This window comes from Vanellus vanellus (genome assembly GCF_965231255.1).
Source record: "Vanellus vanellus genome assembly, chromosome: 3".
Classification (NCBI taxonomy): domain Eukaryota; kingdom Metazoa; phylum Chordata; class Aves; order Charadriiformes; family Charadriidae; genus Vanellus; species Vanellus vanellus.
Window position 1 is genome coordinate 104,937,404 of NC_138907.1, and position 19,043 is coordinate 104,956,446.

Genomic DNA, 19,043 nt, shown 5'->3' on the forward strand with positions numbered 1-19,043 from the left:
AATTGTTATGCAAAAACTTCCTCTTACCTACCCCATTTCTTTTGTATTATGTTCGTCTTCCCAGTGCTCTTGTGGAGCCTAACATTGGCAGCAACTACACGTCTTTTTTGTGTAAAACTGGAGAGGCAATCATCAGCATCCCAAGCTCTTTGCTGGGAAACATACGATGTCCATGATAGGAACTTTGTACTCCAGTCTTGGGTTCCACTTGGATTATTTTTACATGTTTTTCTTACCACATTATGCTTCTTTCTTACTGGTTGCCACCCAAACTTTGGACGTTGCTTTCCCCTGCTGCAATTACTATAAAGGACTATTGTTTGTTAAGTGGTGACTGCCAGCGTTTGTCAAGGCTTTAACATGCATGGCATTTGCAGAGTATAACCTAAAACATGTTAGGTAATAATCACCTGGCTGCTAGAGGGCTACAAAGATGATCACAGGGCTGGAGCACCTGTCCTATTAGGACAGGCTGAGAGAATTGGGGTTTTTCAGCCTGGAGAAGAGAAGGCTCCAGGGAGACCTTATTGTGGCCTTCCAGTACCTAAAGAGGGCTTACAGGAAAGCCAGGGAGGGAACTTTTACAAGGACATATAGTGATAGGGCGAGGGGGAATGGCTTTAAACTGGAAGAGGGCAGGTTTAGATTAAACATTAGGAGGAAATTTTTCACTCTGAGGGTGATGAGGCAGTGGAACATGTTGCCCAGAGAAGTTGTGGAAGCTCCATCCCTGGAGGTGTTCAAGGCCAGGCTGGATGGGGCTTTGAGCAACCTGGTCAAGTGGGAGGTGTCCCTGCCTGTGGCAGGGGGTTTGGAACTCAATGATCTCAAAGGTCCCTTCCAACTTCCATTCTATGATTCTATGATTCTATGAAATTGTTAAAATGAGCTAAAGCCAGCTCAGACCAAGGCAAATCCAGACATAGATCTTACACTATCAGGTGCATAAATGTTTCAAGGGCTTGGAGATGCTGCAAATAAGGTAAGGTAATCCAGAAAAAGCTTAATCATTGTGGTGTCTGCTTATAAGAACATAATGCCCAGATGTAAGTAAACAGAAACTGTATAGATATTATGTAGATATATAGTAATATACACACACAAAAAAAAAAACCAACAGGATTTTTTTGTTCAGCTGCTGACAAAGCAATGTACTGAATTCATCCATCTTCCTGACCAGGTAAACTTAACAGTTACCATACCAAACCAAATAGTCTTTTGAAGCCTACCAGTAATAATTTACATGATTTTCAAGAAACATATTTCAAAAGGATTTAATCTCTCATGGCATCTATAATAGGCACCTTAAATAAAAGGAAACAATTAGGTGTCAGAACTAAGTAAAGGTTGTATGTAAAACTGGACAGTGCATACCAGTGAAAGGAGATGTAGCACACACAAACTAAATTCTGCAAAGAATTATAGACAACAAATTTATACTGAGTATTTAACAAAGTTATGTCAGTACTTCTGCTTTTGTCCACTTTTGCCATTTTTATAGAAATGAATCTGTAAAGCAAAGCAGATGGATCTGAGGACCTAAGATCTTTTCACACTTAATACGTGTTTTTTCAGACTGCTTCTAATTGGTCCCATTTTAGGATGTCCTAATATACTATAATTGGGGAAAAAAAGTTCTATAAATAAAAAAAGCATTGCTTTTCTGATAATGAAATTAATTCAATATACCCTTAAAAAAACAGATGAGCCTGTGAAGTTTACATTAAAATGGATTTAAAATTAAATTTGTTCTTTTACTGAATGGCACACAGCTTGGTTCAATTCCAGGACTACTTTTTCATGATTGAAAGAAGGACCATTTCTGCTAACTAGAATACAACAAGTAATGGCATTAGCAGACTTTTTTTTCAAGGTAGATACCTTCTCATACAGATACCAATCTAAAAATAAAGGGAGATTGTTAATGGGTATGCTTATCCATGTTTATTGGTATGCTCATTAAAGCAAACTTCCATGTCATAAAAATGAAGTTTCCTAGACATCTTAGCATTTTATGTAGAATAAGGCATTTGGAGAACCCCTCATCTCAGGGGAAAGCAAAGGATATGAATATTGTATGGTGAATGCATGTAGTGATAGGACGAGGGGGAATGGCTTTAAACTGGAAGAGGGCAGGTTTAGATTAAACATTAGGAGGAAATTTTTCACTCTGAGGGTGGTAAGGCACTGGAACAGGTTGCCCAGAGAGGTTGTTGAGGCCCCATCCGTGGAGGTGCTCAACGCCAGGCTGGATGTGATCTTGGGCAACCTGGTCTAGTAAGAGGTGTCCCTGTCTATGGCAGGGGGGTTGGAACTCTATGGTCTTCAAGGTCCTTTCCAACCTAAACCATTCTATGATTCTATGAATGTTAGAATTAATAATGCTATTTCTCAATTTTTCTACTGACTTTCTGAAAACAGAAAAATACTTATGAAATTGAAGCTTAGTATAGCCTGAGATTGTACCCTGAGCACATTATTTTGGGGAGGAAGAAAAGTGTATGCACACTGAGAACAGTAAAATATTTGCTTCCCATGCTTGCAAGGAGATAGTGCTGCTTCTTAAGCACTAGCCTGTGAATTCTCACAGCAAAGGATTTGAATACATAACCTAAATCACTTACTGTGTATTTCCGAATGCAGTAAAAAGCTCTAATTGCACTCCCTTTCTTCCACAAGCACACTCATGGACATATACAAATTGATTTTAACATGTTAAATCTGATGACTTCATCTAGCAAAAAGAAAATTACGCTGGACCTTCAGAGTCATAGGAATCCTGGAAGTAAAAAGGGATTGCTGACAAACTACATTATTTCTGAAATGTCTTTAGATTATGTCCTAAGGGGGGAATACTAATGGAAATAAAATAAGATCTCTTGGGGGGGTCATAGTAAATAATCTTCTAACTCATGTGACAAAATTAAGCCATGTTTTGTGACTAATCCTGAGTCATTGCACCTGGAAAAAAAATTCTCATCTTTGGTGCCTAAGGCAATAAACTGAGGTTCCAGCTTGCCAGTCCTATACTGGGCCAAAACAAATCGTATCCTGGGCTTCAATAAAAGGAAGCATGGTCAGCAGGTCAAGAGAGGTGATTCTGCCCCTCTCCTCCTCCCCACCTGGAGTTCTGCATCCAGCTCTGGAGCCCTCAGCACAGGAAGGACATGGACCTTTTAGAGAGGGTTGAGAGAAGGGCCGCAAAAATAATTAGAGGGCTGGAGCACGTCTACTATGAAGACAGGCTGGGAGAGTTGGGTTGTGTAGCCTGGAGAAGTAGAAAGTTCCAGGGACACCTTATTGTGGCCTTTAAATACTTAAAAGGGGCTCGTGAGAAAGATGGAGAGAAACTTTTTACCAAGTTCCTTAGTGACAAGACAAGGGACAACAGTTTTAAACCGAGAGAGGGTAGATTCAGATTGGACATGAGGAAGACATATTTTAAGATGACAGTGGTGAGGCACTGGAACAGGTTGCCCAGAGAAGTTGTGATGACCCATCCCTGGAAGTGTTCAAAATCAAGTTGGATGGAGTTTTTGGCAATCTGATCTAGTGAACTATGTCTGTACCCATGGCAAGGATGTTGGAACTAGGTGATCTTTAAAGGTCCCTTCTGACCCAGTCTATTCTAGTCTAGTCGGAGAAGTGGGTCTTGTTCTTGAGTCTGTAGTTCGATACACCATGATGCTGGAGGAAAGTACCATAAGTTTAAATGAAAGTTTTAAGTAGCCGTAATTGTGAACTTCACTAACATTTGAGTGTTTGCATGCTCAGCTCTCTGCTAATACAGATTTCTGTAAAGCAATTATTTCCATGTCAAAGTGTTATAGATGTATGTGGCACTTGCAAAGGCAATAAGTCACCCTAGTGTTAATGTAAGAAGGAAAATACTTTTGAATCATAAAAACAAGATAGCAGAGGATCAATTACATTTCTTCTGTGATTTACAGTCTTTTCTTACCAGTGGAAAATATATTGCACAAAGAAATGCCAAATGTCAATATGAGATCATTTTAAAATTCAAGTATTTGACTGCTGCCAGCATCGGAATTAAATATTTTTCTCAGATTTCCTTTACATTGGGCTTCATTTCAAACTCTCACTAGAGTTTTTTCTGCTGTGAAACGGTATATCATTTTTTAAAGCTCAATACCAAACAAAACTTTGGGCATGACACTCATTAAAAAAAGCTTTCCTTTGTGAGGTGTGACATCAGGATTTGTAGGTAATATTTGATAGCGATGACTGAATAATGAATTGCTCTGTTAAATCAGGTATAGTTGTTGCATATATCAAAAGAACAGAGAAGAATATAATTCATATTTATATTAAAACTATAAAACATATTCCCTGAGTGGTCCATAAATTGTGGTATCATAGTCATATGGATCACCTGACTTACAGTTACTCCAATAATTTATGAGTCATCTATAGGATTTATATCAGAAGAGTGTATCTTCACATTTTAGACCATTAAAAAAACCCAACAAAACAACAGCAAAAAAAGCCTGCAACACAAGCAACTGTGCTCTGCTGATGTGCAAGTGCCTTCGCCCCTGACTGACTGACCTTCAAATTTATGGGAATCTGTTTTAGATAGAGGTTCTATTCTTACTAAAACAAACACCAGAACAAACCCCAAAAGTTTCTGTATGTATTTTGTTTACCTTACTTACAATCAGAGAAAAATGTATACATCTCTGAATAAACACTAACTAGAATTTTAAAAGCTAGACTTTATTTTTTCCATTAACAATCCAGAGGACTTTAAGGAATGTTGTGCAAATTAGAGGGACAGAGATGTCTTTTAGGATTTCCTCTTTCACCTGAGCTCTTCCTGAGTTTTCTTCTCATATAAATCAGTGAGATAAGTTTTTTTTCTGAAAAGAATTTTTAAGACTGACTTGGGACTGTATTAAGTACTTTGAAATTGTAACCTATGAAGACTGTATTGCAGCAAATTAACCAATAAGAAGGATGTTTTTCATGTGTATTCATCTCCTCAAAAGGTTGTACAATCAAAGTTTAAAAGTTCCAGTAACTATTGGGAAATGTAGTGCTGCACTTTTTCAAATAAATCTGTGAGATCCTCTGACCCTCTTGAATAATCTTCTATTCTATTTTTAATACAATTTGCTATATAGGTTTTTATATAATATATTAGTCTTAATATGCCCTGTATTCTTAAATAATGTTTCAAGTACTCTATTTTGGGTAAACATGCATGTTGATAATAATGATATTACCTGTAGCAGTATTATATGAATAATTAGAGTAGGAGTAATAATATCATTAAAAATTAATGAGCCATTACTAGATTTAGCTCACAATTTTAATGAACCATAATTAAGGTAGAAAAAAGCTTTTTGAATTTTTTTTCCAGTAGCAATTAATTGTGATTTTTAAGTTTTCATTTTCCTTTCGTTATTCTTAGTTATTTGGGGGAAGGGGAGTCTGATTTATTAGAGGATTTTGGAATATTTCTAGTACCTCCGCATCTCTTCCAGCTTTGTGGTGTTACAACCACTGGATTCTGGATTCACGGAATGAATTAGGGAAAAGAAGAAAGCTTTATCAAAATAAATTTTCTATTTATTTCATAGCATGATTGTAATCAGCAATGACTAGAAAACCTCATGACAGTAGCTGTACTTCAGTGAAACGATTAAGTACAAACTTCACTTTAAATAAGCACCTAAGCACACTTAAGTTATATGTGTAGCTTAATCTTGCTGAAATGGCTTGTTTAAATAATCAAATTTATGAGTATATACTTCTAGGATGAACGTGTGTCTCAGTGTATTTTTAGAGCTTGGACTTAATGGCACATCTTAATATAAAGCACAGTGGTATTACTGCTCTTATTTGAACTTTCTTATCTTCTGGCAGAAGTATTTCATAACTATAAATGGAATGCTCAGAGAAAGCAGGGCATTCATCTTCTCAATAATTATTTCTTAAATGGCAGTTACTTGCTGTCTTATCTCTGTGAAGTTGTTTGTGAATAATTCTACATAGCATTTTTAAAACTTTCTTTTTTGCTTCCTGTGGAACTATTTATCATTTAAATATTCGGAGGAAATATATCTTCAATATGGAAATACGTAGTTTTAAATTATCTTTATATCTTATTAAAAGTTGTTAATAAAAGCTCCCTCTTCATTTTCATCACACTATTTTCTATGAGTTAAATATGATGAATCATTAATGCAATTGCTTGTATGGAGATATATCTTGAACATAGGAAGTTCCATCTTAACATAAGGAGGAACTTCTTCACTTTGAGGGTAGTGGAGCACTGGAACAGGCTGCCCAGAGAGGTTGTGGAGTCTCCCACTCTGGAGACATTCAAAACCCGCCTGGACGCTGTCCTGTGCAACCTGTTGAAGGTGACCCAGCTCTGGCCGGGGGGTTGGACTAGATGATCTCCAGAGGTCCCTTCCAACCCTGACTATTCTGTGATTCTGTGAATCTGTGATTTTCCTTGGTACACTTCTGTCACTTTTCTAGAACTTTCTGATGCTCTGTGACATTACAGTCTTTCATTAATGCTTTTCATTTTTTTGGTCAAATGATTTTTTTTGCATAGTTTAATATATATTAAAAATCCAATGGATTGTGAAAATCTTCTTTCATAAAATTTTAAGGAATTAATGTTTTTTGTTTGTTTGTTTCTTGTTATGTATTAATCACTCTATTATTGGGAGTATGGCATTCCAGTGTTTACCTATTATGGAATGCATTACAGAATTTATATTAATGTTTACATGCTGTGTTGCGAGCTGACTAAGCAATAAAAAGTACTTCTGTTCCTTTCCAGCTTATGAGTTACAGAACTGCCCTGATCCTCCTCCTTTTTTGAATGGATATATTGTCAACTCAGATTACAGTGTGGGTCAGTCAGTATCATTTGAATGTTACCCTGGATATGTTTTGAGAGGTCAACCTGTTCTCACGTGCCAACATGGAATCAACAGGAATTGGAATTATCATTTCCCCAGATGCGAAGGTAACTTTCTGGTAGTACATTTGCTTCAGAACTCACAATGCTTTTTGAATTTTGTTTACTTGTTTGTATGTGTGTGTATGTAATGTAACTTTTGCTGAAGAACTGCACCTTTATCCTAATCTAGTGTAAGCAGCTAAATTCAGAATAGCATGTGTTTTTATCAATCATAAATATTTTATGAATCATGTTTCTCAGCAGTGATTTATTGTTCCTATAAATACCTGTCAGTTGTATTGATTGTGAGAACTCATGATACAGCCAGAAATTATCTTAAAATCCATGTGATTTCTTTTTCTGATTTGGGGGTGAGGGAGTCAGTGTACAATGTAACATATAAAATTTTCCATTGTAAAGCTTTTAATTGAACTTTCATCTAAAACATATAAGTGCTGAAAAAAAAATTTCTGACATTCCTTTAGACCTTTAGAGGTTTTGACAAAGTCTTGTATAGGATGTTATGACAAAACTAGGTAGTCATTGTGTAGAACTAAAGCGGTGTCATAGATAATCAACCAACTAAAAAAATATAAAATAGGTTGAAATAAATGATTTCCATTATAACGAGAGGCTAATAGTGTTACAGGTTTTCCCTGCAGAATGTATGTTCAGTATCTTTGACACCGATCTTGAAAGATGGGACAGATGCGTCGCTACACAAAACAACTGAAATCTTTTAGGTTAGTCAAACTAGAAAAGGCTGCGAGGAATTTAAGAAAGATCTAACTAAGCTACAGGTATAAGCCATACAAAAAAATCTGAAAGAAGGGTCAGTCATTCTACTTCAGGACAGACTGCTAGAGGCTAGAAAGAAATTTTCCAGTGGTACAGGTTGCAATAGTGTTTTTTACTTTGGATTCTTCTGTGCGTTATTATTAGACATCAAGGGTTGAATATTGTCAGAGGCAAAAACTGCACTAGATGGACTCCAGGTTTGTGTCAGCACTGCAATTCCTTGCTTCCCAAATGAGGACTTTAGTACTGTGAATAATATTTTTTTTTCTTATTATTTAAGAGACAGGTATTCAGCTTAACTATATTGCTCTGCAGCATGAACATGTGTTTTGTACGTGTGCTTGGGAAGGGACGCTTGTATTATTTCCTTATGTTGTCATTTAAATCCAATGGTACAAGAATCCATAATGTTTAAGTTCTAGTTCCATAACAGTTAATGCAATTTACCATAAATTTCTCAGAAATCAAGTAAAGTAAATATATAGAGGAGGTTGAAAGTATTGCTTATTTCTTGGAATGCAAAGGGTTTACAAGGAAGAAATAAAGTTTAAAATAAGTTTTCTGGATGAAGATACAAATCTTTGTCCATTTGAGATACTGTTATAAAGACAATTACAAAAGGCCAATTCTGTGTATTTTTTTAAATATTGTTTTTTTTATTCTTGTTGGAAATATTAAGCTAAGAATTATTAACTCTTTTTTCTTTTTAATTTAAACTGACATTATTGCATAGACATTATAGAGTTTGACAGGCTCCAGACATGAGACATAACATGCCCTTCTGGCCAAAGGGAAAAGACAAAGTGTGGACAGAAATTTGGCATTGGCCATAAGAAAGGCTGACTTGAGCAGTTCCATTAGGAAATAGTATCTGTTTGAACAAATGAGAGTATTGAGTTTGTTTTTTTTTATTTTGAAATTAAAGAACAGAGTTTTATTGCCAGGCACTTATGCTGTTTTGCATTTATGACAGTATAGAAGTAAAAGTACTAAAATAATGTTTCCAGTATTGAATGGCATTAGGAATTTCTAGCATGGGTATAATTACTGTTAAATGGCAATCAAGGTGTGGCTGCTGTTTCCATGTCTTCTTTTTTCTTGTTTTTTGTTTTTTTTTTTCTTGTTTTTTAAGTGTGCATCAGAACAGCTGGAAGATAGTTTACACATTTTGCAAAGATAAATAGTTCAATTTAAGTAAGAAGGAATGCATGCAACTAATGTAAAACTTGTTTTGGACTATTAATTTCTCTTTTAGGGAGAAGAATGAGTAAGAAAATGAAATAACGACCTAACCAATTAATATAATTATATTATTTTAGCAAACTATAGTTGGAATTGTGTTGTGAAACACCTTCTGATACTTCTGCAACTCCATTGGTCCACACTATAATAGGCAATATAGGCATCTCTTATAAAACCATACCTCCCAAAGGAAAAAGAGTGGAGTGTCATGAGAAAATGTAGTTCTTTGTGAGAGTAGGGCTAATGCTTTTTTTAGAGACATACAATGTGATAATGCATCGCATCTTTGTCAAAGTGGTTGGTTATAACTCATAATGATTTTTTTTTTCCTTTTTTTTTATATTTTTTTTTTTCCAACTCTTTTACTACTGGCATATTTAGGTTAAGGATGAGAACCATCATCTCCCATATCTTTTAACTAAAAAAGTCTGTAACATTCTTTTTAACTTACGTGTCTAATTTTGCTCTGAAAGATTCTATTAAGGCCACCTATCTCTTTCTGTTGACTATTATAGCTAACTTCTGTACCTATTTTAGAGAATTCATTCACCCTAAAACATGGGCTTAAGTACTCCAGTTACATGCTTTTTTTCCCAAGGGAACTGTCTTAAAATGCCTCCTGAATTAGACGGTAAATGAATGGGAGGATTGGAGATTTCAATTTTGCACTTAAATAGAATAATAGAATTATTTAGGCTGGAAAAGACCTTTAAGATCATCAAGTCCAACCATAAATCTAAAACTGCCAAGTCCACCACTAAACCATGTCCCTAAGTGCAACATCTACACGTCTTCTTAATACCTCCAGGAATGTTAACTCCCCTGGGCAGCCTGTTCATGTTTTACAAGTCCTGTTCTAGGTACATAAGACCTTGTATTGAATGTGATCTGTGGCACTGTGTGACTTGACTAATGAAAAATTACAGTACTTTACAAAATATTTTTCCATGTACTACATGAATTAATAAGTAATTAAGTTTGAGTTCTAAAAAAAATCAAAGATGAGCAAGGACTATTTAAAGTAGATATTTTTATTCAAAGGAGATTAGGACATAAAAAGGTTAGAGAGTGTATGGTCTTCCCATTAAGGTTAACCTACACTTTTTGCACTCCTAGAATAAAGACATTGAAGATACCAAATCCATGTTCTCCCTATATCCTTTTAGGTTACTAATTAAAATGAATTTTAACAAACATTAATTTCTGATAAACATTTGAAATGTTTATCAATGGGAAAACATGTTGTTTTGCAAGTGTTCTTAGAAATCTAGATTCTTAGATTTCTAGGCAAGTTATAAACTGTTCTCTTTGAAAATTATTTTCACACTGTATTTTTTATGGGCTCACTGAATGTTATAGTGTTAGCATTAGGGATTTTTCTAGCTATATTTCATTCTTTTTTTTACATTTTTTATTATTAAATTGTTGGCATTCGGAGTAATAGTACTGATATTTTCAAAAGATAAACATGGAGCATTTAACTTAAAATGTTGATCTTTTACAGCATGTAATTTTAGGATTCTTTTTGTAGTGGTAAATCAGAAATTAGAAGAATAAATTGTATAAATTAAAGTTAAACTGAGAGGATGGATAAGAAAGGTAACCATTATGTCATTCACCTTTGAGAAATAATCTTCTAGCCTCCTCACTTGATAAGAAATGGAATCAATATCACAAGGCATTCTGTTTCGTTATCGAGGCCTGTAATAAAGCTCTCTGTTTTTTTAAGTCATGCAATTAAAGGCTCTCCTTCATGTTCAATAAGCTGCTTCATCTTTTCCTAATCAAATAAATACTGTGTGGGATTTCTCTGGTTTTGGAACATCTGTAGGAGTTAATTTATTTTCCTGAATCAAAGCAACAGAAGAAGCTACACAGAGTGTCTTTGCTAGCTAGCATTACAGCACTTAAGCATTAAAACTTCAGTAAGACCCTTCCAAAGCTTGTGAAATTTTATGTTCAGGCAGAATCTTTAAAGTGTTTTTATGAACCTAGGCCCCTAATTTCAAAGTTCAACACTTTTTGTTTTTATATAGATCATAGACTCCTTCCTTTCTTCCTTTCTTCCTTTCTTCCTTTCTTCCTTTCTTCCTTTCTTCCTTTCTTCCTTTCTTCCTTTCTTCCTTTCTTCCTTTCTTCCTTTCTTCCTTTCTTCCTTTCTTCCTTTCTTCCTTTCTTCCTTTCTTCCCTTCCCTAGGTTAAGGAAATAATAATTATTATATTATTAACTGGACTAATAATTATTATTCATTATTGACTAATAATTATTAGCCCAGTTACAGTGATACTAATATTTAAAATTAGGTAATGCTAGAATGATATACAGACAAATATCCAATATCTACCCCTTTCTCTGACGTCCTCTCACTCTTCCAGAGCCTATATGGACTTAAGGTCAATGGTCTCAGTCTGGGAGAAGGGCTTCAAGTGGTTCATTCTATACAGAAAACCTATTTGTTATCACTATCTTTTATTCACAATTATATATATATATAAAATGTTGTGTTGCATCACACAGCTGTACAAACTAAAATGAAGTAGTGAGTAGTTACCTGTTCATCAGATAACTGACATTATAAGTTGAAACAAGTCTTCAGGCTGCCAGAACAAGTCCAGAAAAGAACTGACAGACTCCATGGCCTGTTTTGTTAGCTTAACACAAAGTCTGTGGCTTGTTATTAGCAGTGTGCCATTATACTTACTGGACTACATGGCTAAGGTTTTACTTGTTAAGGGTTTTTTATCCTTTCCACATTTTTTCTGTATTTCATGATTTTATTGGATTCATAGTAGTAACAGAGAAATGTTAGTACCCTTTCATGCTTCTCATATGGAATAAGGGAGTTATCAAAGTGAAGGTCTCTCTCAAAAACATGAAGCAGCATATTTTGTTTGTCTACTGGCATTAAAAAATGCCCCATTTCTGTTTTCTGTAAAATCATAGTTTGATATTTTTAGCCACCTGATGTACTGTTACCAAATTTTAGTATGTTAGTTTTTCCTAGTGAGACCAAAGATATACTATGAATTCCCAATTTAATTAATTGGAGAAAGTCCTAGGACCTGGGGGAAGATAAGAACAATTAGACTAGGTAGCTCTTGATAGTTCTGTTTTTTATAAACATTTGAACCTGGGAAGGCAGATCTGTGGTGTATGGCTGTCTAGCACCCGTTAGGTAATTCAGTTGTCTACGTTAAGCTAGTAAACCAAGCCTCTGGTCTACACAGTTCTATTCCCATTCAGAAGACCGATTTGTTTGCTTTATGGTCTGTAATGAAAGGATGACATAGCTAAACTCCTTCTATCATGGGGCGGAAGATGGACATCCCCAAGTACATGACTGACATTGTTGCCCTTGGGCTAGATGAGCTTCAGGTTTATAATATGAACTTTCACTATATGAGCTTCTCTACACCATGTAATGCTCCCTGTACTCACGAGCCTTTTCAAGGTATTTTCATCCCCATACAGATTTTCACTGCTTCATTTTAGGTCATGCTACTTGAAGTCAGCCATCCCTACTTCTCTAAGCCAAACAGTTACACCAAGCAGGGCTTGGTATATACGTACACCGTGAATAGTTGTGGACACTCATACAACAATGGGGTTAAATAGTTATAACCAGATTCTAGTAAAGGCGTGTTGAACAGAGAGCAGATGAGTGGAACTCACAGATTCAGAACTGTAGTTTGGCATGGGAGGACCATTGAACAGAGCAAAGATATGCATGCTTTTGGAAGCCATCCCCGTTCTAAATCCTATTCTTCACTGTGCAGCAGGTGATTTGAGATACATTGAAGAGCTTAATCTGTAGGTGGGAGAAAATTAGATTAATTTCTGCTCATGAGATCATAGTAGAAGCTTGTCATGTAGCCATGCTCTAAGACTTCACTCCTGTGAAATAAGGCTGTGCTAATGGTACGCCATATCTCTTTGCATAACACATGTAGTTGTCAATAAATACTAACTAGGTTCAGGCTCTTTTGCGTGGATTTTTAAAAATGTTTACTGGCCTTCCATGCGCAATGTTGTAACTAGAATTAGCTATGCATTAGACACAGGAGCACATAGTAGGGTAGTCATGCATTTGTAAATCAGCATGTGGTCTGGTCAGCATTTGAAAGTTTAGAAGACTTGATTATATGCTTTTCCATTTCAAAAATCTGTGTTTCTTCATACCTGTCATTCAAAGTGCAATATAACAAATTCATTAATTTAGAGTGATTTGTTTATTGAAACTAAGGCTATTTTTGTCATGTGTGAAATATAGCCTGTTATTTCTGTTTAATTTTCTGTCTCCTGTGATTTTTAAGTATCTTTGGAGAAAGCCTAGTATCAGCTGTGTTTATTGCTTATTCTATTAGAGTTTTGTTATCTGTGACACTTTTTTTTTTCCAAGAGATAATTTGTTGATCTGTCATGGCTAACAAGGATATCAGTGGAATTAGATTATCTTTACTGAGATACGATCAATCTGCATTCTTTGTAGAGTATTAGAGAATAATGAAGGCAAAATAAAAGATGTATGCAATGATTGACAATATTAATAAATCTGTAAAAAATATAAACAACTCAAAATAGGTTTAAGTGTAAAACTTTTATCAGAAAAATCCTATATCTTAACTAGAACTTATAGGATTTTCCACTTGTCACTCTATTAGTGTCAGGATGTGTATTTCAATGTAGTAAGCATATTTGTCAAAGCAGTCTTTTAGTTGTAAATATTGAGTACTGTGGAGAGAACAGGCTAGATTTCTGAAACTTGGCCATCTGAGCATGGCATAGATGTAGGGGATTAGGGAACAGTAAAAAATGGGCTCAAGTTACATTTTCATCATAGAACCAACAGAGCTGCTAGACATTGCCAGCTGCCCTTGGCCGGTACATGCAACCAGGAATCAAACAGATAGAACCAACTCTTAATTTCCCTTAGCTCATTTCCTTTGTTGGGCACTAAAGGGTTGTAGTTCAGGAACAGATGCCCATCTTTTCTAAGATGGGAAGATGTGCTAAATGCATCCTACTAGCTAGTACTGGTATGGATGAAGAAAGTGAAGCGGTTAAAGCCTCCTTATCCTGTCCTACAACTCCAGTGATTATTAAAAGGATTCCTCCAAAAAGGGCTACTTTTCAACTAGCTAGATGATCCTTCTACCCAATGGTATATCAGCTTTAAACCATACAGAAAATGTGACATCCTTCTGCATTTATCACTCCTTCTTCCCTTTTTCCTTTTGCCTATTGCCTTTTCCCTTTCCCTTTTCCTTTTCCTTTTCCATCACTTGTTGAGAGGTGGAAAACAAATGAAGAGGGTCTGCATGATTGTCATAGGAACTCTGACAATAATATTAGCTAATATTAGGTAAGAGCTAATGAGAAAAGTTCCAGAGCTAGACTGAGTGCCCACAGATGAGATTGAGGTCTCACTCTAATGAGTGAGACTCATTGGTTTACACCAATGGCCATATGTCTACTCAGATTCATGCTCGCACCAATAATCAGTCAATTCCCCAAAACTGAGATGCAAAAAAGAGCACATTATTACATATTTACTACCCTTGAATTAAATCAACCGCCTTTTTGTGTCATTAATTTGCCTACAGATTTCATTCAGCAAGTGTGTGCTAATTTGTGTCTCTATCTTCATTTTATTTGTGATAAAAATAATCAGCATACAAACTGCCATTGAACTACCATTAGACATGGCTAAAAAATGAGAGAAATAAAGTGTAATGGTATTTGGGGTAGTAAAAGAACAATCAGTGTTTTTTCTTTTTTTTTTCAGGATTGTATTCCAGTTCAGTTAGGGTTCAGTTGTATGGAAACATGCAAGTTTTGTTTGCTTGTTTATATGTTTCTTAATCTTGAATGCAAGGAAAAGCTGCCCCTTTTTGAATGTGTGCTAACTTAGTTTCAAGAATTCTGTGTAAAAACAATATTCCCAGTAGATTTTGATGGATTTAAAAAAAATAAAATCTGAAAGATATCAGGATAAATTCTTTCTTAGAAATATCAATACTTTCTGTCTCTGAGGAGCAATCAACCAAGGAAAAATGCTGTCTTTAAGATCTAGATTGTCTTGTCCTGCGGAGCTTTTAGAATTTGGGAGCATTTCGATATTCCATTTGTAATGTAAAAAAGTATATTTATCCTACTAATTTTTCATTTGTTTTCTTTTCAGCTCCCTGTGGCTATAATGTAACTGCTCAGAATGGTACAGTTTATTCCCCAGGATTTCCAGATGAATACCCAAATTCCAAGGACTGTACTTGGTTAATTATCGTACCTCCAGGCCATGGGATTTATATCAACTTTACTTTACTCCAAACTGAACCCGTGAATGACTACATTGCAGTTTGGTATGCAATTTTTGAAAACAAAAGTGATTTTTTTCTGATTGATTTATCAGATTTCACTGTCCCAAGCTACAGCTTTTGCTTAGTATTGCTCTTTAGGTTGTCAGATGTGCTGAAGATCAGCATAAAACAAATTCTATGATAATATGAAAAATTGTCGTAACACTGTATGAACTCTTTAAGAATCTTGTTCCAAAAGTACTCTGAAACTCAAAATCAGTTGTCAATCAGATCACCTTTGAGTTCTCTGTTTTCTAAGTGAGGCCATGTGCAGTCAAAGTGATGTAATAATCCACTCCTGCGTGAGTCAGCTGCTCCCATCTCCCAGCTAATCCACTATTTCTGTACCTATTGCTGTCTGGGGTGAGTTTTTTTCCAGACAACAATACTAAAGTTCATATAATACAGGGAAAATCCAGTCAGTTTATAGAGATGCATAACTGTTTATGAACAGTTTGGCTACCTCAGGTATTTGCATTACTTATAAATCCAAGTCTTAAAATGCGTTATAGGTTGTCCTCTCTGGCACGTTAACTTAAAAGCCTTCCCTGGTAAAGATCTACTTGTATCAGTGACTTCTCTTTTTGCTTAAGTATGCGCTGAATTCCTGAATTCTTATATTTTTCAATAACTGCTTTACAGCTTATTTCTCTCAGTTCCCAATTGCCCGTGAATCACAAGCGTGCTTTCTTTACACTTCTTTTCTGAAGTATCAGCTCCTGAATTTACTGTGAGGAGGCTGTTTAGCGTAATTTTGTTTAAGTCATTCATGTATATGCCATTCACTTCTGTAAGAAAAGTCAAATCTTAATATCAAAGTTTGGGTTTTTTTGCCCTTTTTCCCCCTGAGAATCAGAATTTTAAAATGAAAACCTAATTAAATTGTAGAGTTCCTATTCAATATTTATTACTTTCACTTTTGTATTCAAGGCAGAAAGAAGAAGAAAATACATTTTTATGCCATGTCACCTATAGTTTATTTTCTCTTGTTGTCACTAATACCACAGTAGAAATTGGAAGTCTGAATAATCCTGAAAAACTGTACAAGAGAAAAAGAATTAATTTAAATTACCTTTTTAAAAATACAGGTTGTATGTACAAATTATATACATGGTGTGCCTTCTTTTAAAACTTGAAGTAGAATTTGTCCATATGGTGGACCTTTTCTTTCTATTAACAGATTATCTTGATAAGATTGAGACAGACAAGAATGCTTGGCTTTTCAACAATGCAACTGAGGTGAACAAATATCCCTTTGATTTAAAGACAGTGAAAAGTCAAAAGCTAACAGCTTTCAGAGAGCTTCTAGATAATATCCAGCCTTCTAAAATACATATCAAAAAAGCCTTTTTATTCAGTTTAGAATCATTACATGTAATATACAAAAAGACCAGAAATAAATGTTACAGAGTTCAAAAAATACTTCAGTCATAAAAGCAAGGGGGGTTGTTTAGTTATTCTGCTGTTCAGGCCTGAATGTTCTACATGATGACACTGAAAATGAATGCATCCTGATGTTATTGGAGTATATTTCTCTTTGGATGTCTATCCTACTGTTCAGAAATACAAAACATTTTTTTTCCATTAATTTCCATTTTTTTTTTCTCCTTAGGAAATATCTTTGAGTTTTTGGAATGAATTTAAATGGCAAGACTGACTTGCAATTTCCACATCTCTGTTTGTGTTAGTCATGAGTAAGGACATGCAGGACCTGGGTCAAGAATGTTAGAAGTATGATAGGATTACAAGAGTTTTCTAGTTTGGGGTGGGTTTTTTTCAGCTGTTGTGTACGTGAGAATTTTTGGCAGGAACAGACTGTGAAAGTTTCAGTCAGCCAATAAATTTCTTGCGCATGGAAATATAAAAGTTCTTGTAAAGTACTCCTGGTATCTCAAAAAATATTAGACTTTGAAGTTAGAAAGAGTATTCTGTGTTGCTAGAAATAAAAAGAAAATAAACTCATTTTGAATCATTAGGAAAACCATTTTTTACAAAAATTTAAGCTGCTCTCCAGAGAAAAGAGACTGGTAATTTAAAAGTTAAGTGCTGTACTTATTCAGCTGATTTTTTTTGTTTCCGGTTGCAGGGATGGTCCTGACCATAATTCGCCTCAGCTGGGAGTTTTCAGTGGGAACACAGCTCTGGAAACAGCTTACAGTTCCACCAATCAAGTCCTCCTCAAATTTCACAGTGATTTTTCAACGGGAGGATTCTTTGTCCTCAATTTTCATGGTCAGTTTGCTTTATATCATTAACATCTAATTACTACAATTAATTAATGAATTTTAAAAACATTTCTTAACTTCGTGATGTACTGGATGCTCTTAAAGAAATTCATGGGTTTGCTGCTTTTTTTAAATAACAGTACAAATTAGTTTTTGAAATCATGCATTAAAAACTCTGAAGAATGTTCATTTGTATCTTTGAATAAACTATGTTCTATCTTTAATGGTCAGATATCTAATATCGAGCTTCTACTTTTTGATTTATTTTGGCCTATTTATTAGTTAACTTACTTTTAGCATTCTGTAATAAAATTCTTCACCAGCTGACTAATCCTGGGGCCCATGGTCAGAAATTTTGATGGGATGATGTGGAAAGGTTGACTTTAAGTCTGATATCCAGCAAAATACTTTGTTCAAAGTTACAGTCAAGTCTACAGGAGATGCAAAATAGGCATCTAATTCAGAAGTGAAATGCGGAATTCTAGTTCTAGTTCTAATTCACCCAAATTATGTGTATTGAATGGGAGATTGTTAACTTTCTGGATTGTAATTCAAAAAGATAGGGTGAATTAATTCACAAGGGCAGTAGGAAATGCCACAGAAAGAGAGTACCTGAAGGTATCTATTTGCATGGGGAAGTCTTTACGAAGCTAGTACTCAGAGTCGGAAAAGTTTTTCTTGTCTGTGGTTTTCTCCTAAAAGAAGGGCACAATGCATCATAATCTAAAGCGTTTATCTGAGAAGCAAAAACTAAAGTACCTGGCTTTAGTCATCGTGGGGCGAACATATAGCTCCTACATAACAAGATAGTGCTTGAGAAACAGACTGCAGGGACCGGTCAGTGAAAGCACTTTCCAGCCTTAAGTTGAAGGTAGATAAGCATGAAGTCAGTATTTCGGTGTTGATATCTTCAGATGGTAAAAAGGCAAGATACGTACTCTATCACAGCATGTCGTGTATTAGTCTAGCTAGGAAAAAAATGAATGAATCTGTTGAAGGGATTCCCATTTTCTGAGCCCACAAACTCTGGGAGATAGGTATCTTAGGTGAAGTCAAGGGCCTTACTGGATATGCATATAAGTACAATTTTAAGTTCTTGGAAAATATTGTTGCTGGAAACCTGCTTAGTGTCTATTGTTTAGATACTTGCTGTTGCAAGTGTCTAAGCAGGTTGCAAAGCTTTTTTTCTCAGGTGTTCTCCAGAAAAAATGGTGCTTTTAGGTATATATAATAATTACATGTGTGTGCATGTAATTGACATGCAGAAACACAATACAAATACATAAGTACACAGGAAAACACATATGCTTTCTCCTCCCTGTCCTCGGAAGCTCTCTGTGGATGAAAAAATCCTGAAACTCTCTGTGGAGGAAAAACTCCCATGGTTGCTTTTTATCCTTATAAATTTTTTTTACAGTGATGAGTTATAGAAGCTTATGTGGAAGATAAGGGCTGATTCTCAATGTTTTGTGTTTCTT

At 35.2% G+C, this 19,043-nt stretch overlaps 1 protein-coding gene across 1 annotated transcript in view; it reads left to right on the forward strand.

The window, feature by feature from the left end:
* CSMD1 (CUB and Sushi multiple domains 1) overlaps window positions 1–19,043 on the forward strand; it is a gene marked incomplete at both ends in the record, with an annotated part of 1,228,645 nt that overhangs the window by 1,086,793 nt on the left and 122,809 nt on the right. Inside the window, 3 exons of the mRNA XM_082481062.1 lie at window positions 6,821–7,009; window positions 15,166–15,343; window positions 17,427–17,572. Coding sequence (XP_082337188.1) covers window positions 6,821–7,009; window positions 15,166–15,343; window positions 17,427–17,572 — 513 coding nt within the window. The remainder of the gene's footprint in view (window positions 1–6,820; window positions 7,010–15,165; window positions 15,344–17,426; window positions 17,573–19,043) is intronic.